Consider the following 22,586-nt stretch of genomic DNA (forward strand, 5'->3'; position numbering starts at 1 on the left):
GAACTATTTGTGATACAGTGGAATTGTGATACAGTGAACTATAAGTGAAATAATATGCCTGTAAACAATTTTTGGAAAAATGACTTGCACAAAGTAGTTCTAACCAACTTGCCAAAACTACAGTTTGTTAAAATAAATTTGTGGAGTGATTGAAAAACGAGTTTTAATGACTCCAACCTAAGTGTATGTAAACTTCCGACTTCAAATGTATATGTGCCCACTTGCTTGCTGTTGGATTTATGTTGGTTTGTGTGTTTATGTGTGCGCTTAAAATGGGTTTCTTACCGCAGCTTCCCCTTGTCCAGCAGTGCCATTCATTGGTGGTGTGACTTCCACCTCGACATTGGAGCTGTTTGGAAGATTCTTATCTGCATATTATAAAAGAGAAAACATAGAGAGCAATTAATTTAATTGTGGTATATTGGTAGACAAAAAGCCAATGCACTGATCATGTAAGATCAGTGTGGTATGTTAATTAAATACAGAGTAATATCAGTAAAACAACTGCAATGATTAATCAAGAGATTAACTAATAAGGAATGACTAGCTATAATTGCACATCCATCATTCAAACTATCTACGGTATCCTTACAAACACAGGCAGTGTTTGCTTTACATTCGGGGCAGATGTTGCATGGTTTTGAGGATGATTTCCCTTATAAAATAAAAAACGTACACACTTATCCACACAAACGTATTGCTGCCATGAGAAAACAAACAAACAAACTGTACAGCCATTTGTCCCCCATACAAATTGTTTCCATGGAAAGAAAGTTTAGAAAACAACAATAAAAAAGCAGCAGAGCTTCTGCAGGTGTACATCGTTTTTCAAGACAAGGATTGAAGAATACTGCTTTAGGACATCCAACCCAGGTCTTTCATGGTCAAGAAATACAATGGCTAATATATTGTTTTGGGGATGTTTTTGTGCTTTTCAGTGCACAGTTGCCTGATTACAATCTGTCCCCATTCGTACTGCAAGCAGCACCAAAAATGCAAAGCAGGAGATGTTGGATTTAGAGTGTCTGTGTGAGTGTGTTCCTGCAGTGCAGCTCCCCCTATCTTGTATGAGGGCTCATATGTATCCTATTAATTTAGAGCCAGATTCACTTATGCTCTTGATTAAAATACAAAATGCCGAAAGCCATGTAATTTGATGATTATAACATAATTGCCATGGAAATTGGTTTAATCCAAGTGTGTTTGTGACACAGCAGGAGATTGTCAGGGAGATGCTGTGATCTGATACTCATCTAACAAATTACTTCCCTGGTCCTTTTGGAAGGTATCCTATACACTATTAACTAAACCATAGAAAATAATCACATCCATTATACATTTGATATGTAGATATGATATAATATGTGGCATATACAAATCTGAGTAAATACGACAAGGAACTACACATTTGTTTATTAATCCAATCAGAATGTTTTTTTGGTCTACAGTACAATATTTTTGAAGCTAAAACCCATTGAATCAGCACCATGAACTATTAGCTCTAATCTAACAACAAGAGAACCAAGCATCAAAGGCAGCAGCTATCAAAACTGGTCATGCATTTGGGTTCGGTTTAGATGCTAATATTTTAATTTAGCGCTGTTAGCATAATTTTGTCTCGGTAATAAATATCCATTTCCCTCTTTGATTTTGTACCAATGAAAGCTCTTTCTATGGCCTCCCTGAGTATCTTTTTGACCATTGTGTCTTTGAAATGAAAACCTGCATTAATTGCACTTGGGAGCGTCTCAATTGAACAAATCAACTAGGTGTCTGGTTAGACTGTAAACTCTCCTTCCCGACTCACAGTAAGCATCTCCAATCCAAAATTAAATCTAGAATCGGCGTCCTATGGTGAGGGAAATGATGTATTCTCCTTATTTGTTGGATATGTAATAATTATTTACTTAATGAACAGTAAGATCAGCTATATAAAAACTGTGCATCATCTGTAAAGGCTAGACTCTCAGCCTAACAGTCAGTCAAGACTGGTGGGCTGACAGTCTCATTATTTCAATAATACTATATATTATATAATAGATATAGATATTAAATACAAATTGTTTGAAGAGATGACCAAGTCCAAGTCACTCTCAGTACTGAATTTCCAGGACATTATTTTGCAACAAAGCATCCTTCACTCATGCCGCCAAACATACCCTAGTAAAACTGACTATCCTACCAATCCTTGACTTCTGCCATGTCATTTATAATGTAGCCTCCAAAACTCTACTCAGCAAATTGGATGCAGTCTATCACAGTGCCATCTGTTTTGTCACCAAAGCCCCATATACTACCTACCACTGAGACCGGTATGCTCTCATTGGCTGGCCCTCGCTTCATACCCGTCACCAAACCCACTGGCTCCATGTAATCTATAAGTCATTGCTAGGTAAAGCCCCGCCTTATCTCAGCTCACTGGTCACCATAGCAGCACCCACCTACAGCACGTGCTCCAGCAGGTATATTTCGCTGGTCACCCCCAAAGCCAATTCCTCATTCGGCCGCCTTTCCTTCCAGTTCTCTGTTGTCAATGACTGGAACAAACTGCAAAAATCACTGAAGCTGGAGACTCTTAATCTCCCTCACTAGCTTTAAGCACCAGCTGTCAGAGCAGCTCACAGATCACTGCACCTGTACATAGCCAATCTGTAAATAGCCCATCCAACTACCTCATCACCATATTGTTAATTATTTTATTTATTTTGTACCTTTGCACCCCAGTACCGCTACTTGCACACTCATCTTCTGCACATATTTCACCCCAGTGTTTAATTTGCCATACTGTCACGCCCTGACCTTAGAGATCCTTATTATATTCTATGTTTGGTTAGGTTAGGTCAGGGTTTGACTCGGGTGGGAAAGTATCTGTTTTCTATTTCTTTGTTTTTGGCCGTGTGTGTTACCCAATCAGAGGCAGCTGTCTATCGTTGTCTCTGATTGGGGATCATACATAAGTTGTAATTTTACTTTTGGGTTTTGAGGGATCTTGTTTTCTCTTTAGTGTTTCTGCCTGACAGAACTGTGCACTTTCGTTTTCATGTTTGTTATTTTGTTTGAGTTTAAAATAAAATAATCATGAACACTATCCACGCTGTGCTTTGGTCCACTCTTCCTGCCACCAACGAGAGCCGTAACACATACTGTATTAATTGCGCCACTATGTCCTATTTATTGCCTCTCTCCCTTATCCTACCTCATTTGCACACACACTGTGTTTTGCACACACCTTCTCTATTGTATTATTGACTTTATGTTTCTTTATTCCATGTGTAACTCTGTGTTGTTGTTTGTGTCACACTGCTTTGCTTTATCTTGGCCAGGTCGCAGTTGTAAATGAGAACGTGTTTTCAACTAGCTTACCTGGTTAAATAAAGGTGAAATAAAAAAATAAAAAAATTGCTCTAAGACAACAGTCAAAATTGATTTGGCAATTCTAAATTCCATGCTTGCTTGGATTTAGAAGCAAGGCCTCATTAACCATCAAGCTAGCATTTTTTTCATCATATCTCAAAGGTGGTTTATTCAATCCTCCCAATTTTTCAGAACTTTGTCAGTCAAGTTGTTCCTAATATCTACAACAAAATTTTAGATTTTCTGCATCAATATGGACCCAACCGATTGGCAAATGTACTGTAAATTGAGAAATAATATGACTATAGCGAACAAAAACAAGAAACTGTAACTAGAAACAAAGATAAATGATAGTCAAAAGCTTTAGAATGCCTTAAATTAAATTTTGGGCAAAAAGGCAAACTCGGCTCCATCATTCATTGAATCAAATGGCTCATTCATTAAAAAACACTGATAATGCTACTTTAATGATTTCTTTATTGCCAAGATTAGCAAGCGTAGGCATGATATTGTATGCCAAAAACAAATCGTGACCATACACATTCATGAATAACTGAACAAATTATGAAAGACAAGATTTGTCATTTTGAATTCCGTGTGTGTGTGGAAGTGTGTGTGGAAGAGGTGAAAACATGATTGTTGTCAATTAACAATGACAAGCCACCTGGGTCTGACAACTTGGATGGAAATTACTGAGGATGATAGTGAATGATATTGCCACTCCTATTTGCCATCTCTTCAATCTAAGCCTACAGGAAAGTGTGTACCCTCAGGCCTGAACGGAAGCAAAAGTCATTCCACTACACAAGAATAGCAAAGCACCCTTTACTTGCTCAAATAGCCGACAAAGCAGCCTGTTACCAACCCTTAGAAAACTTATGGAAAAAATGTGTTTGACCAGATACAATGTTATTTCACAGTAAAAAAAAAGGAACAACAGATTTTCAGCACGCTTATAGGGAAGGACATTCAACAAGCACGACACTTACACAAATGTGACCGACCGGCTCATATTGTTCTTATGCAGCAAAATTTGAAATTATGCTTTTTACATTGGAAAAAGTAGAGACTCGGAGCTACAAAATGGTATATAATCCACTACAGTTGAGGAACAACAGGAAGGTCATTTTTCTTTTAAAGTTGATAGGCCATTTTCTCAAAAGTGAGTTTTTGAATGTTTTGGTACTGCTACTGGAAAGACCTTATTTGTCTACACCCATTCAGCATCTTTCACACTCTTAAGCTTTAGACTAGCACCCAAGCTAACGGGCTGACATTGGCTAGCTTGCTAGCTACTTCCAGACACATAATGAGAGAACACCCTACTCTGACCATTTTACTCGCCCTAGCAGAGCTGGTTAAGCTGTTTTTGTGTTATCCAGAGCGGTCAACATCCCTTTCATAAATGTATCGGTTATTCTGCGCTCTTTGACACACTCAAACAAAAGTGCTCTGAAACCAGAGTAGATGGCCAGACTGAATTTATGAATGCACTTGAAATGGTTACTTGCAAAGAGGAGTCTTTTGTTAAGACATGTTGCTTGCTAGCTTGCTAGGTAAACAATTAACGTAAACTCATCCCATTCCGTACAAATGTGCGCAACCGCGACATTCAAACGAGGCTGCAAAGAAAACTAATGGGACTGTAGCGACTGTGTTGACTTCAAAATCTGGGGTGTGATCTACGTTTCTATTCAAGCGTTGATCGACATGGTAATGGCTCTATAGTATTGGAGAAAAGTTTAAAAAACTGACCCTCCGTTACATCGTGACGTGTCATGCCGTAAAGTACAGCACGCATAAAGCAACTATTTCTGTCTTACAATCTCTCTCCACCAGGTGTAGCACTTCTCTCATTGTTTAAAAACAAGAAATGGACAGTGACGGGGTAAGGGGGGATACCTAGTCATTCTTTGCGTCATCACTGTAAGCGATCATGACTCTCAAAGCCGCTGTTTACTTCTGAAGATCACTTTAGCACCGCCACTTTAGCACCGCCCTAAAAACCAGATTCAAATTCGACACAAACCTTCAAATAGGTATGTAATGACACATTATATAAACTCTTTATAGTGTTATATTTATATTTTAGAGGCGATAAGGTGATAAGTTGGACAGATCGAGTGAAAAAAAGCAGTTTTCCCACACAGCCTCTCCTTCTTACTTCCACGCATTAGTTTCGCTTCCCCACCCACCATTTTTAAAAAGACCAGACGGAGCTCATTGCCTTCTTGAATAATGCAGAAATGGGCAGCTTGGAGGTCATGTCATTAAATTTGTTGGAAAGGGGAGAAATTGTGCTTTAAAATGGTATTGACATAACAGTTGATCTGGAAGTATTACGTTTTTGGGGAGCTAAAATAAGGTCAATTGTACGGACCAAGGCAATGTACAAAGTGAGTGAGTTCACGTTAACCATAATCCCAAATCATGACGTTACTACCCTGCATGAATCTGCAGGTAGCTAACCAACCATGTTCAATGTTAGCTAGCTAACATTAGGCTATAGCCAGCTAAGCAAATGGCTCGGAGATACAAAAAAATAAGGTCACACATGTATCATTAGCTAGCGAGCCAACCAGCTAACGTTAGCTAGCTAGCTAGGTAAACAATGAACCATAATCACAATTTATGAAGTTATTCATATTTACAGATATCATACAAGTTTGATATTAAGGCACATGAAAGTCCACGTTTGAGAAGGCATTTCTGCCAAAAAACACATTTTCATTTAAAAAAAGTTTACGTTCAAACGGCTCTCCTGTGGAGTAGTGAACTTCAACATATGCCTAGTTTCCTGAAACGGGTCACTAAGACTGATTGTCTGAGAGAAACTGTATAATAAAAAGATTATGGGAGCTATTTTGTTTCACTTCAGTGCAGCTTTTGACATTATTGATCATAATCTTCTGCTGGAAAAACGTATGTCTTATGGCTTTAAATCCCCTGATATATTGTGGATTGAGAGTTACCTGTCTAACGGAACACAGAGGGAGTTCTTTAATGGAATCGAACCCAACAAAATCCGGGTAGAGTCAGGCATTCCTTAGCTGTCTAGGCCCTTTATTTTTTCCAATCTTTACTAATGACCTGCCACTGGGGGCTCCCGAGTGGCGCAGTGGTCTAAGGCTGCGCACCTCAGTGCTAGAGGTGTCACTACAGACCCTGGCTTGACCCTGGTTTGATTCCAGGTTGTATCACAACTGTGGCTGTGATTGGGAGTCCCATAGGGTGGCGGATAATTGGCCAAGTGTCATCCAGGTTAGGGTTTGGCCGGGGTAAATCATTCACTAAACACTAAATCTTGGAATGAATCATTTGGAAATTGAGCAAGTTGAGGAGACACAACAGTTGGGGTAACCCTGGATTATTAACTGCCATAGTTAAAACATATTGATGCAACAGCAGCTAAGATGGGGAGAGGTCTGTCCATAATAAAGCTCTGCTCTGCCTTCTTTATTAACAACGCTATCAACAAGGCAGGTCCAACAGGCCCTAGTTTTGTCGCACCTGCACCACTGTCTAATTGTTAGGTCAGGTGCCACAAAGAGGGACTTAAAAAATTACAATTGACCCAGAACAGGAAAGCACAGCTGGCCCTTAAATGTACATGGAGAACTAACATGAATATCAAAGTAGAAGAGAGATTGACTTGTATTTGTGAGAAGTATTGACATGTTGAATGCACCGAGCTGACTGTTTAAACTACTAGCATACAGCTCAGACACCCATGCATACCCCACAAGACATGCCACCAGAGGTCTCTTCACAGTCCCCAAGTCCAGAACAGATTTTGGGAGGCACACAGTACTACATAGAGCCATGACTTACAACATGGAACTCTATTCCACATCAAGTAAATCATGCAAGCAGTAAAATCAGATTTAAAAACTGATAAAAATATACTTTACTGAACAGCAGGGACTGTGAAGAGACATACACACAGGCACAGAGACACGTATACACACACACATAATAGCATATTCACTATACACACACATACACAGGAATTTTGTGTTGTAAATAATTATGAGGTTGTAGAGTATTGGCCTTAGGGCACACATTTAATGTGTTGTGAAATGTATTGAAATATAAACAAATATTTATATAACTGACTGGACCCCATGAAGAAGGCAGCAGATAAAGGGGATCCTTAATATATACAAATACCTATCAAATAGAGCTCTCAATTTCCTATCCTATAATGATCATTTATATGTATAAAGTAAACTATAACTTTGTACAAAATCAACATTACCTTATATTTGTGTATTCCGACAAAACAATAGCGATGGTATATGTGTTTTACAAAAGCTAGTTGAGCTGTTTTATCAGAATGCAGGAGATCAGGCAAAACCTCAATTAGCTAGCAATCCAGCATCGATGGCTATGCACAGAGGCATCATGTCCATAAGGGGCACAGGGGCACATGCCCTTTCAGATTTGTCCTGTATAAATATACAGTGCCTTGCGAAAGTCTTCGGCCCCCTTGAACTTTGCGACCTTTTGCAACATTTCAGGCTTCAAACATAAAGATATAAAACTGTTTTTTTTTTGTGAAGAATCAACAACAAGTGGGACACAATCATGAAGTGGAACGACATTTATTGGATATTTCAAACTTTTTTAACAAATCAAAAACTGAAAAAATGGGCGTGCAAAATTATTCAGCACCTTTACTTTCAGTGCAGCAAACTCTCTCCAGAAGTTCAGTGAGGATCTCTGAATGATCCAATGTTGACCTAAATGACTAATGATGATAAATACAATTCACCTGTGTGTAATCAAGTCTCCGTATAAATGCACCTGCACTGTGATAGTCTCAGAGGTCCGTTAAAAGCGCAGAGAGCATCATGAAGAACAAGGAACACACCAGGCAGGTCGGAGATACTGTTGTGAAGAAGTTTAAAGCCGGATTTGGATACAAAATGATTTCCCAAGCTTTAAACATCCCAAGGAGCACTGTGCAAGCGATAATATTGAAATGGAAGGAGTATCAGACCACTACAAATCTACCAAGACCTGGCCGTCCCTCTAAACTTTCAGCTCATACAAGGAGAAGACTGATCAGAGATGCAGCCAAGAGGTCCATGATCACTCTGGATGAACTGCAGAGATCTACAGCTGAGGTGGGAGACTCTGTCCATAGGACAACAATCAGTCGTATATTGCACAAATCTGGCCTTTATGGAAGAGTGGCAAGAAGAAAGCCATTTCTTAAAGATATCCATAAAAAGTGTTGTTTAAAGTTTGCCACAAGCCACCTGGGAGACACACCAAACATGTGGAAGAAGGTGCTCTGGTCAGATGAAACCAAAATTGAACTTTTTGGCAACAATGCAAAATGTTATGTTTGGCGTAAAAGCAACAAAGCTCATTACCCTGAACACACTATCCCCACTGTCAAACATGGTGGTGGCAGCATCATGGTTTGGGCCTGCTTTTCTTCAGCAGGGACAGGGAAGATGGTTAAAATTGATGGGAAGATGGATGGAGCCAAATACAGGACCATTCTGGAAGAAAACCTGATGGAGTCTGCAACAGACCTGAGACTGGGACGGAGATTTTTTCTTCCAACAAGACAATGATCCAAAACATAAAGCAAAATCTACAATGGAATGGTTCAAAAATAAACATATCCAGGTGTTAGAATGGCCAAGTCAAAGTCCAGACCTGAATCCAATTGAGAATCTGTGGAAAGAACTGAAAACTGCTGTTCACAAAATCTCTCCATCCAACCTCACTGAGCTCAAGCTGTTTTGCAAGGAGGAATGGGAAAAAATTTCAGTCTCTCGATGTGCAAAACTGATAGACATTTTCAGATTTTGATTTGTTAAAAACGTTTGAAATATCCAATAAACGTCGTTCCACTTCATGATTGTGTCCCACTTGTTGTTGATTCTTCAAAAAAAATACAGTTTTATATTTTTGTTTGAAGCCTGAAATGTTGCAAAAGGTCGCAAAGTTCAAGGGGGCCGAATACTTTCGCAAGGCACTGTATTTAAAATAAACTGAAGTAAAAAAATAAAAAATAAGATAAAATTGAAACATATAGAATAATTAAGGAGCAACAATAAAATAATAGTAGTGAGGCTATATACAGGGGGTAACGGTACAGAGTCAATGTGCGGGGGAACCGGTTAGTCGAGGTAATTGAGGTAATATGCACATGTAGGTCGAGGTAAAGTGACTATGGGTGGATAATAAACAGAGAGTAGCAGCAGCAGCATAACAATGGGGGTGGTGTGGGGACAATGCAAATAGTCCTAGTAGCCATTTGATTAGCTGTTCAGGAGGCTTGGGGGTAGAAGCTGTTAAAAATCCCTTTGGACCAAGACTTGGCGCTCTGGTACCGCTTACCGTGCGGAAGCAGAGAGAACAGTCTATGACTAGGGTGGCTGGAGTCTTGGCAATTTTTTGTGTCTTCTGACACCACATGGTATAGAGGTCCTGGATGGCAGGAAGCCTGCCCCCAATGATGTACTGGGCGGTACGCTCAACCATCTGTAGTGCCTTGCGGTTGGAGGCCGAGCAGTTGAAATACCAGTCGGTGATGCCACCAGTCAGTATGCTCTCAATGGTGCAGCTGTAGAACTTTTTGAAGATCTGTGGACTCATGCCAAATCTTTTCAATCTCCTGTGGGGTATAGGCGTTGTCGTGCCCTCTTCATGACTGTCTTGGTGTGTTTAGAATATGATAGTTTGTTGGTGATGTGGACACCAAGGAACTTCAAGCTCTCAACCTGCTCCACTACAGTACCATCGATGAGAATGGTGGTGTGCTCGGTCCTCCTCTTTCTGTAGTCCACAATCATTTCCTTTGTCTTGATCACGTTGAAGGAGAGTTTGTTATCCTGGCACCACACTGCCAGGTCTCTGATCTCCTCCCTAAAGGCTGTCTCATTGTTGTTGGTGATCAGGCCTATCACTGTTGTGTCGTCTGCAAACTTAATGATGGTGTTGGAGTCGTGCTTGGCCATGCAGTTATGGGTGAACAGGGAGTACAGGAGGGGACTGAGCACGCACCCCTGAGGGGCCACCATATTGAGGAGCAGCATGGCAGATGTGTTGTTACATACACTTACCACCTGGGGGCTGCCCATCAGGAAGTTCCAGGATCCAGTTGCAGAGTGAGGTGTTCAGTTCCAGGGTTCTTGGCTTAGTGATGAGCTTTGAGGGCACTATGGTGTTGAAAGCTGACCTGTAGTCAATGAAAAGCATTATCATGTAGGTGTTCCTTTTGTCCAGGTGTGAAAGGGCAGTGTGGAGTACAATAAAGATTGCATTATCTGTCGATCTGTTGGTGCGGTATGCAAATTGGAGTGGGTCTAGGGTTTCTGGGATAATGGTGTTGATGTGAGCCATGACCAGCCTTTCAAAACACTTTATGCTACAGATGTGAGTGCTATGGGTCGGTAGTCATTTAGGCAGGTGCCTTGGTGTTCGTAGGCACAGGGACTATGGTGGTCTGCTTGAAACATGTTGGTATTACAGACCTGGTCAGGGACAGGTTGAAAATGTCAGTGAAGACACTTGCCAGTTGGACAGCGCATACTCGGTGTACATGTCCTGATAATCCGTCTGGCTCTGCGGCCTTGTGAATGTTGACCTGTTTAAAGGTCGTCCGAAACAGCTGATGCTCGAAGCGAGCATAAAAGTTATTTAGCTCATCTGGTAGGCTTGTGTCACTGGGCAGCTCACGGCTGTGTTTTCCTTTGTAGTCCGTAATTGTTTGCAAGCTCTGCCACATCTGACAAGCATCGGAGCCGGTGTAGCATGATTCAATCTTAGTTCTGTATTGACTCTCCACCTGTTTGATGGTTCGTCATCAGAGGGCATACATATGTCTTATAAGTTTTCGGGTTCGAGTTCCACTCCTTGAAAGCCGCAGCTCTACCATTTCGCTCAGTGTGGATGTTGCCTGTAATCCATGGCTTCTGGTTGGGGTATGTACGTACGGTCACTGGGGACAAAGTCATCGATGCACGTGTTGATGAAGCCGGTGACTGAGGTGGTATACTCCTCAATGGCATCGGAAGAATCCCGGAACATATTCCAGTCTGTGCAAGCAAAAAAGTCCTGTAACTTAGCATTTGTGTCATCTGACCACTTCATTACTGAGCGAGTCACTGGTACTTCCTGCTTTAGTTTTTGCTTGTAAGCAGGAATCAGGAGGATCGAGTTATGGTCAGGTTTGCCAAATGGAGGGCGAGGGAGAGCTTTGTACCAGTCTCTGTGTGTGGAGTAAAGGTGGTCTCGAGTTTAGTTTTTTCTCTTGTTGCACATTTAACATGCTGTTAGAAATTAGGTAAAACGGATTTAAGTTTCCCAATATTAAAGTCCCCGACCACTAGGCCTCTGGATGAGCTTTTTCTAGTTTGCTTTATACAGCTCGTTGAGTGCCGTTTTAGTGCCAGCTTTGGTTTGTGGTGGTGAATAGACATCTATGAAAAATATAGATGAAAACTCTGGTAAATAGTGTGGTAAATAGTGTGGTCTGCAGCTTATCATGAGATACTCTACCTCAGGCGAGCAAAACCTAGAGACTTCCTTAATATTGGATTTCGTGCACCAGGTGTTATATACAAATAGACAGACCGCAACCCCTTGTCTTACAGGAGGCAGCTGTTGTATCTTGTGGATGGAATGAAAACCCAGCCAGCTGTTATCCATGTCGTCGTTCAGCCATGACTCGGTGAAACATTACAGTTTTAATGTCCCTTTGGTCGGATAGTCTTGATTGGCGCTCATCTATTTTGTTATCCAATGATTGCACATTGGCTAATAGGACTGATGGTAGCGGGGGATTACTCACTCGGCGTTGGATACTTACAAAGTACCCCGACCTACGTCCCGGTGTCTTCATCTCTTCTTCATGCAAATGATGCTGATTTGGACCTTGTCGCATGTCTGAAGTAATTCCGACTTGTCAAAGAGAAAATCTTTGTCCAGTACGAGGTGAGTACGAGGTGAGTAATCGTTCTTTTCAGTCATAAGAGACTGTGGCAGAAACATTATGCAAAAAATAATGCAAAAAAAACACACACAATAACACCAGTGGTTAGGAGCCCGTAAGCAGCCATCTCTCTCGGCACCAATCATATCAGCAGCCATATCATATCAGCAGCCATTCACCCATTACAATTGTGTTAACACATGAGACTACACTAGACCCCCAGGGTCAGTTGCAATGAACATTGGCCAACATACCAACACATGGAAAATACACGCTAAAATCACCCTCACGGCTAATCTCAATTGCAACCATCATTAGCCATCATAAAGCAGATGTCAAGATTATGTTTTTTGTCCTGATTTCTGCCCAAAATGTTCAACGCTGTTTTTCCCTCTGGTGGGGATTATTAATCCAATTCTTTTTACAGACTAAGGGTGATGTATCTGTATGAACTGAACTAAACTGAAATAAAGTTTTTCTTCATCTACCATGGCAAATCTACTGTTGTATGAATGGAAAACTCATTTTGGTGCAGCCTCTTCGTTTCCAAATTATCTAATCCATTAATTACAATTTATCTTTAAAAAGTATATTAATTTCTTATTAAGACTGCGGGGGATATATCGCTGCATCATATTTGAAATAAACAACTAAACCAAGTCAATCGTGATGAGTTATATAGGCTAATCTATAATTGATATCAAATTAACATTTTGTTGGTACCCATAAATGATTTAACCATTTAAGATAAAACATGTGCATAAAGTATAGGCCTACAAGTCCTATATTCTTATGATAAGTATTTTACATTCATTAGTCTTACGGTTTCCGATGCTCCTGATAGGTCATTATTTCATTGGGGCGGGAAAAGAGAATCTAGACTAAGAAAGTTAAAGGTGTCTGGTATCAACGTAAAATCAGAAATCTATTCCTTTGTTTTTTTTGTAGCAATCAAGCATATTTCGTTTTAAGAAAAACAGCAGTAATGGGGTGCTCAGTGTGAAGTTCTGCGTCTTCGTTACAATCCAACCCCAGAGTACAGATGCCACTCACCTGACCGGTTGGCTACTCCATTGGCTTTCTCGCTGTCCTCTACTTGGCATTTCTTTTTGGCAATCTTGTGAAGGATGGATGCCTTCTCTCTGAATTTCCCTGCAACACAACCATTGGGGAGTTAACTAGGGGACTGTGTTTAAATGAACATGTCACCTTCAAATTTCCTTTGCATAGACTCAGGTCTCCTCTGCCTTTTTCATGGTTCCGGACTTCACTTAGTTCAAAGGAAAAGAACACATGCATTTTTCACATCAGTATTCAAATGACAGTTTGAAGTCAATATCATATCATGTACTGATGAGCCAGCAATGTCCAAGATGCAAGCCAGTGGGGGAGAACACTTTATGAAGCATAATCGGTCACACCCAATCTACTGCCAGGTCTACTAAACCTTTGTACTAGTTGTGGCACAATTTGTACACTTTTATTTTCTGGAGGCATAGCGTGTAGTTTAAAAGATAGAACACAAAAGTAACATAACATTTAAGAGACTGATTAAGATATTTACTCAATGTCCATTTCAGATTATACATATTTTTTTTTTACTAATCTCTCGTGGACAGACAACATAAATGGTATCGTGCGTCTGTCAGAAGAATGTGGGATGCGATGACTAACGAGCAACAGTTGTTGCGGTATACTGATTTTTCATGATTTAGCAGGTGTTAGCATCTTTCGAGGCCGGAGGAGACATTTGACCATAGACTTGACTGACACATGAAGAGTGGGGTGGGGGGGGGGCTGGATCTACCACCATGCTTCTACTCCTCGTTCCAGAATATTTGCTCATACATCTCCCCCAGAACTTATTTCAGTAGCTAGGGCAAGATTTCCCTTCTGGTTTACAGAGATAATAAAAAAGAAAAGAAGTGGTCTAAGGCACTGCATCGCAGTACTAGCTGTGCCACCAGAGACTCTGGGTTCGAGCCCAGGCTCTGCCGCAGCCGGCCACGACCTGGAGACTCATGTGGTGACGCATAATTGGCCCAGCGTCGTCCGGGTTACGGAGGGTTTGGCCGGCAGGGATATCCTTGTCTCATCGCGCACTAGCGACTCCTGTGGCGGGCCGGGTGCAGTGCACACTGACCAGGTCGCTAGGTGTACGGTGTTTCCTCTGACACATTGGTGCGGCTGGCTTCCGGGTTGGATGTGCGTTGTGTCAAGAAGCAGTGTGGCTTGGTTGGGTTGTGTTTCGAAGGACGCATGACTCTCGACCTTTGCCTCTCTCCGTATGGGAGTTGCAGCGATGAGACAAGACAGTGACTACTACCAATTGGATACCACGAAATTGGGGAGAAAAAGAGGTAAAATAAGAAAAAATAAATAGTGCCATTTTTGCACCGGGCAAATGTCTAGTAAATTTGGCTTGAGGTCCATATATGATCATTATGAACCTCTTCTCACCATATTCACATTTGATGTACCAAAATATATTTATAAAAAAGACCACAATGGCAATAACAAGAGATTATACATTTAACATAGAGGTCAAAATAAGAAGCAAATAGATCAGATCATATTGGAAAATCTATACTGAACAAAAATATAAAAAATAACATGCACAATTTCAAAGATTTTACTGAGTTACAGTTCATATAAAGAAATCAGTCATTTGAAATGAATTCATTAGGCCCTAATCTATGGATTTCACATGACCGGGCAGGGGTGCAGCCATGGGTGGACCTGGAAGGGCACAGGCCCACCCTCTGGGCAACCAGGCCCAGCCAATCATAATGAGTTTTTCCCCACAAAAGGGCTTTATAACTGACATAAATACTCCTTAGCAGTGACAAGATGTTCATAATGATCATATATGGACCTCATCTAGCCAAATTTACTAAACTTTTGCCTGGTGCAAAGTTGGCACTAATTATTTCATTTTTAGTTAAAGAAATGTATATAATTATTAAAACATTAGGAACACTTTTCCATGACATAGACTTACCACCTGAATCCAAGTGAAAGCTATGATCCCTTATTGATGTCACCTGTTAAATCCACTTCAATCAGTGTAGATGAAGGGGAGGAGACAGGTTAAAGAAGGATTTTTAGAGGGTGAATGGTCACGACAACATATTTAAGTGCCTTTGAACGGGTTATGGTAGCAGGTGCCAGGCATATCGGTTTGACTGTGTCAAGAACTGCAACGCTGCTGGGGTTGTCACTCAACAGTTTCTCGTGTGTATCAAGAATGGCCCACCACCCAAAGGACACCCAACTTGACACAGCTGTGGGAAGCAATGGAATCAACTTGGGCCAGCATCCCTGTGGAATGCTTCACACCTTGTAGTCCATGCCCCGCCGAATTGAGGCTGTTCTGCAGGCAAAATTAGGAAGGTGTTGCTAATGTTTTGTACACTCAGTGTAAAGGCTTACAAGTCAAGGGTCTGAAATACATCACGTCTTACTGAAGTTGTTGTGTATGCAGATATGGGCATGCTGCATACATGTGCGCTTGTTAACTGCATGCTGCATCCATGAGCGTGCAAGTCTGTGCAAATATGTTGTGCATACTTTCAATCAGGCGAGTGCACTTCAATCAATATGAAAGCGTAATGAGTTTTTGAATAAAGTAAGGTTGGCTACTTCATCAGGGCTGCTGTGGTGAGTCATCGACATGTAGTCCACCCAACCATGTCACCATCTGTGACCTTCCAGCAAAATCATTAACTCCCCAACACCAACCCAGCGCAACAGAGTTCCCCCCCTCGCTTTCTCTATCCGCTGTCTGTAGCAATCAACGCCCTTGCACACACTTGTTAATACATTCTGACACACTGATATGGATCACTGACTCTCCGCGTCTACAGCCTTTAGCCCGACTCACCTTGGGAGATCGGCACTGAGGTCGCCTGCATGCTGTGTGTGATCAGAGCTTCCAGCAAATTCTTCAGACATGGATGGGGGATGGGCATAATGCTGTATCTGAAGCAGGAGTACGGTATTTGTCCATAATGTGGAGAGTGCCCTTCATCTTTTGGGTAAAGGTACAATGGTACAGTTCAACCCGCAAGGTCTCGGTCAATCTATTTTTAAGCTGGTCTAGCACTGACACATTTTTTAAATATGCAATGTATTCACAGTGATTTCCCTATGCCATACATTGTTTACTAAATCACTGTCACTTCAAAAATATTTCTTTGTATTTTCAAGCCTTTACACAGCATGAGCCTTTTTTTTGTCATTGGGACTGGTGTAAGTCACACAATACAAAATATCTATCTTCAAAGTTAATTACCAAATTTAATCAAAGACAGCCCTTTCCCAAATATCATTATTACATTATCTCTCTGTTGCTACTCTGTTTTCTGATACTGTTATGCAATTCCTGGGTGGATGAGTCACTCCACAATACCAAAATTGGTGACGTAAATCTTACGTGCATACGCAGTTCTGCTCTCACTGTCGATTGTGGGGCTTCCGAGAGTGTGCTGACGCATGGCCGATCTGTTTCTCCAAGATGAGAGGGACAGGACTGATGCGATGCTCAATGTTTTTTGTGTATGTTTGTGCATGCGTGTGTGTCTGTGGGTCTGTTTGCATGGAAAAGAGTCAGATACCGATATAAATCTTACATTTCTATTGTCAATGACCTGGGTCAGAGAGTAATCACAAACCAGGACAGTGCATATCCACTCACAGATCAGTGTTGGGAAAATAACTTAGCATGGTCCCTCTGCCTGCTAAATTATAGTCAAATTTAGACCCATCAGGAAAAGCCCTGAGCAGATCTAAAAAGAGTAAGTGAAAAATCTCTCACAAACATTTTGAGAACTGTATGGTTGACACGGCACATATCAACTTCAGCTTCACAAATTAAAAATATAATTTCCAGAGTAAAATAAATAAAAGATCTGAGGATCCCAAGTATAGTTCCTTCATTCCTGTATGGTGTGTTCCAAGATTACATTTAGTATAAATCAACATTAATAATAACAAATGCAATCAATCAAGAAACACTAAAACATACAACAAATGTAAAATACCTCTGAGTACAAATAACAAATGTGTAAATGGAAAAAATAGAAAGTTACAAAGGGCATGGCAACAATATTTGCACTTATGTTAGTGAAATCTCGTAGATAGGTGATCAAACCAAGAAAAACATACGTTACAAGCACAAAATAATGACGCATGAGGCAAAGTGACCAAAATGTAGAGAAAAATAAAATAAATTAGAAAAGTGAGTCAAATAATCTATTGAAAAGGCTTACCTTCCTCGGTCATTGTGTGATAATATTTTAGTTTTCCATAAGTTCCAAGTTCTACAACGTTACAGCAAAAGACAAGGGTAAGGCAACAAAGACATAGAAAAGCAAAGGAGCATGAAGAACAAGATATTTTGAAGGTTTAGCATCACACACACAGCATAGACAAGGATAGCAAATTCTCTCTCAGACCAAGACATCACTGCATAAATGCAAAACAAAGGAGCAAGGACTTCATGACAACAACAACAGAAACAATTGAATCCTTATACCTACTTTGAATGAATAACAATTTCCCATCCGAGATACAGTTGAAGTCGGAAGTTTACATACACTTAGGTTGTAGTCATTAAAACTCGTTTTTTAACCACTCCACAAATGTCTTGTTAACAAACTAGTTTTGGCAAGTCGGCGAGGACATCTACTTTGCATGACACAAGTAATTTTTTCAACAATTGTTTACAGATTATAATCAATTATAATTTACAGTATCACAATACCAGTGAGTCAGAAGTTTACATACAATAAGTTGAATGTGCCTTTAAACAGCTTGGAAAATTCCATAAAATTATGGCATGGCTTTAGAAGCTTCTGATTGGCTAAATGACATAATTTGAGTCAATTGGAGGTGTACCTGTGGATGGATTTCAAGGCCAACCTTCAAACTCAGTGCCTTTTTGTTTGACATCATGGTTAAATCAAAAGACCTCAGAAAAACATGGTAAAGAAATGGACCTCCACAAGTTCCACAAGTCTGGTTCATCCTTGAGAGCAACTTCCAAATGCCTGAAGGTACCACATTCATCTGTACAAATAATACAACGCAAGTATAATCCCCATGAAATCCACGCAGCCGTCCTACTGCTCAGGAAGGAGACACGTTCTGTCTCCTAGAGATGAACGTACTTTGGTGCGAAAAGTGCAAATCAATCCCAGAACAACAGCAAAGGACCTTGTGAAGATGCTGGAGGAAAGCCGTACAAAAAGTATCTATATCCACAGTAAAACGAGTCCTATATTGACATAACCTGAAAGGCCAATCAGCAAGGAAGAAGCCACCGCTCAAAAACTGCCATAAAAAAGCCAGACTACTGTTTGCTACTGCACATGAGGACAAGGATTGTACTTTTTGGAGAAATTTCCTCTGGTCTGATGAAACAAAAATAGAACTGTTTGGCCATAATAACCATCGTTATGTTTGGAGGAATTAAGGGAGGCGCTTTCAAGCTGAAGAACACCATCCCAATTGTGAAGCAGGGGTGTGGCAGCAACATGTTGTGGGGGTGCTTGGCTGCAGGAGGGACTGCACTTCACAAAATAGATGGCATCATGAGGGAGGACAATTATGTGGATATAATGAAGCAATATCTCAAGACATCAATCAGGAAGTTAAAGCTTGGTCGTAAATGGGTCTTCCAAATGGACAAGACCCTAAGCATATTTCCAAAGTTGTGGCAAATAGCCTAAGGACAACAAAGTCAAGGTATTGGAGTGGCCATCACAAAGCCTTGACCTCAATCCAGAACTGAAAAAGTGTGTGCGAGCAAGGAGGCCTGAGCCAAAATTCACCCAACTTATTGTGGGAAGCTTGTGGAAGGCTACCTGAAATGTTTGACCCAAGTTAAACAATTTAAAGGCAATGCTACCAAATACTAATTGAGTGTATGTAAACTTCTGACCCACTGGGAATGTGATGAAAGAAATAAAAGCTGAAATAAATCCTTCTCTCTACTATTATTCTGACATTTCACATACTTAAAATAAAGTGGTGATCCTAACTGACATAAGACAATTTTTACAAGGATTATATGTCAGGAATTGTGAAAAACTATGTATAAATGTATTTGGCTAAGGTGTATGTAAACTTCCGACTTCAACTGTACATATCCAGTAGCTACATGTTCAATCTAACAGAATTGAGGGGATATACATTTTTCATTTGATGGTTTCAGGGATCTCAATATACACTGAGTGTACAAAACATTAAGGACACCTTCCTAATATTGAGCAGCCCCCTCCCCCGTTTTGCCCTCAGAACAGCCTCAATTCACTCCAATGCTTCCCACAGTTGTGTCAAGTTGGCTGGATGTCCTTTGGGTGTGGGATCATTCTTGATACACACAGGAAACTGTTTAGCGTGAAAACCCCAGCAGTGTTGCCAGGTCTTGACACAAACCGGTGCGCCTGGCACCTACTACCATATCCTGTTCAAAGACACTTAAATCTTTTGTCTTGCCCATTCACCATCTGAATGGCACACATACACAATCCATGTCTCAATTACCTCAAGGCTAAAAAAAATCCTTCTTTAACCTGTCTCCTTCCCTTCATCTACACTGATTGAAATTGATTTATTAACAGGTGACATCAATAAGGTATCATAGCTTTAACCTGGATTCACCTGGTCAGTCTATGTGATGGAAAGAGCTTTTATCATTAATGTTTTGTACACTCAGTGTACATAGAGGCTCTTACAATGGTATAGCTAATAACTCAGACACACCAGTAGGCTTATTAAATGTTTGTGTTCACACAACAAAGACCTCTAAATCGTCAGCCACTTAGCCTTGTTTAAATACTCCAAACCAGAAGGTGACAGTAGTGTTGTTTGGCAATGCATGTCCCTGTGTGTTGCTTTATGGTCTAGGCAATGTTAGCTGCTAGCTGCGCTAATATTGCTATTGTTGTAGAAAGCCCTTGTTGATTCTAGTCAGATGACCACAGCTACACTGAACCAAAATATAAATGCAACATGCAACAATTTCAAAGATTTTACTGAGTTACAGATCATATAAGGAAATCAGTCAATTTAATAAATAAATTAGGGCCTAATCTATAGATTTTACATGACTGTGAATACAGATATGCGTCTGATGGTCACAGATACCAGGAGTACATATTTTTCTATAACTTACCTAAGGATGAAAAACAAGCTTTGCTTGATTTACAATCCGATATGCCAGTCCTTACCCGCCCTGCTGATAAGGGGGGTCAGTTGTACTCATGAATAGGACAGTTTATGTAAATGAGTGTCATAGACAACTGATTGACAAGACCCTTTACAAGAGACTCAGAAGTGACCCCACTTCCCAATTTCAGAACACTATCTATTATTCACTGTCCTAGATGGGTATTTAAGTTCTGGTCAAATCACCAAAAAACAACACAACTTTTTGGCTACTCAACACCCTAAAATGTCCACTTTCTATACTTTGCCAAAATTACACAAGAATGTTACAAAACCTCCAGGGCGTCCTATTGTTGCGGGCATTGATGCAGTAACGTACCCTTTATCGGCTTTTGTTGACTTTTTTATTAGACCACTCGCAGAACCACTCGCAGAATGAAATAGTACGAACAACAAAAACTACTTCATGTTTTTAAATTATTTCTTTATTCAGACAAGGGTACTGCTATGGGGTCCCCTTCTGCTCCTAACTATGCTAACTTGTATGTGGGTTACATGGAGAAACAGTCCATTTTCAATCCTCGCCCCAAAAATGATTGCCTAACATTATTATTTGGAAACGGTAAATGTTAGATATTTTTGTTTTCTGTAGGGGTGATGCAAAACAGCTCCAGGTGTTGCATGCTTTTCTTAACTCTTGTTCGGAGCACCTAAGATTTACTATGCAATCTCACACACGTCAAATCAGTTTCCTTGATCTTCTGATTTTGTGTGAGGATAATGTTCTACACACTGATCTTTACAGGAAACCTACTGATCGTAACAGTTTGTTGAGGGCGGATAGTTGTCACTTGCTTCCCTTGAAAAACAGTTTGCCCTACAGCCAAATCTGTCAAATCAAAAGAATCAGATCAGATTTAGACAGAAATATGGCTGAGAAGCAAAGAAAATTCAAGGAGAGGTCAGATTAATGGTCAGATTAATACTGCCATTGAGAAAATGTTAAACTAATCGAGACATGATCTCTTTCAAGGACAGTCTCGCAAAAGAAGCATTCTTGCATTCTAACTACCCACCATTCAAAGTGCTCTGAACAAATTAAGGGTATCGTTCACAAACATTGGCACATTCTAAGATCCGATGACAGTGCCGGTAATGTGTTTTCGGACCCTCCCTTGGTCGTATTCTAGCGGGGCAGAAATCTCAGAGATCAATTGGTAAACACTGATTTACCACTCCAAAATATCCCTGCACAATGTCTATTTGCGCCTCTATCGGATGGAAACTACAAGAGCAATGGCTGCACTCAATGCAATGGCACTTACAAATGTAGATCCTTCAAACACCCCCAAACAGGGAAACAGATTCCAATCAAAGGTGTTATCACATGCTCCACTATAATGCAGATATTTATCTTATAACTTGTCCTTGTGTTAAAAATTATGTGGGTAAAACAAATCGCAAATTAAAAAGTACGAATCTCAGAGCATCGTGGCCCACTTTTTGGAATCAAGTTTAAACAAGAACGCTGCCTGGATCTTTAATTTAAAGACCCTTGCTCCCTTCGAGCTCAACGTAGACTTTGATCTGAAGCCATTCTTGTGATTATTGTGTTTTTGCTATTCATTGTAAATGTTTGTAAGCCTATGTAGCCACATTGTATCTATGATCGTATGCTATCCATTCATGTTTTTGTATGTTCTGTTTATATCTGAGAATTAACCAATGATATCAGGCAACACCTGGCCATGATTACAGACACCTGTGTGTGTCATTTGACACCATATAACTAGTGACCCGCAGTGTTTGTCATTATACCCTGATGAAGACAGCGTGTCTGTTGAAATGTTGGTTATTAGGTTATTACATTATTGCATCTGAGCTCCTTGAGTGTGTGGCTCTCCTTTTCTTTTTTGGATATTAAACACAGAAAAATCACGTTTTGACTGCACTATGCCGTTAATGAAATCCCACTTATGTTTGTTTGCAACGGGATATAAGAACTTGTTGTTATATTTGTCCTTGTGGCATGACCTCTACTGTATGGGGCAGCAGCATAGCCAAGTTGTTAGAGCGTTGGACTCGTAACTGGAAGGTTGCAAGT

At 40.4% G+C, this 22,586-nt stretch overlaps 1 protein-coding gene across 4 annotated transcripts in view; it reads right to left on the bottom strand.

The window, feature by feature from the left end:
* LOC135510754 (sodium/potassium/calcium exchanger 2-like) overlaps positions 1-22,586 on the bottom strand; it is a 204,823-nt gene that overhangs the window by 64,534 nt on the left and 117,703 nt on the right. For 3 of the 4 annotated variants that reach the window (XM_064931932.1, XM_064931930.1, XM_064931928.1), the window contains 3 exons: positions 17,581-17,631; positions 13,364-13,462; positions 286-368 (listed from right to left, as the gene is read on the bottom strand). In XM_064931932.1, coding sequence (XP_064788004.1) covers positions 286-368; positions 13,364-13,462; positions 17,581-17,631 — 233 coding nt within the window. The remainder of the gene's footprint in view (positions 1-285; positions 369-13,363; positions 13,463-17,580; positions 17,632-22,586) is intronic. The other variant, XM_064931931.1, reaches the window with a different exon arrangement.

The sequence above is a fragment of the Oncorhynchus masou genome, chromosome 23 (assembly GCF_036934945.1).
Source record: "Oncorhynchus masou masou isolate Uvic2021 chromosome 23, UVic_Omas_1.1, whole genome shotgun sequence".
Classification (NCBI taxonomy): domain Eukaryota; kingdom Metazoa; phylum Chordata; class Actinopteri; order Salmoniformes; family Salmonidae; genus Oncorhynchus; species Oncorhynchus masou.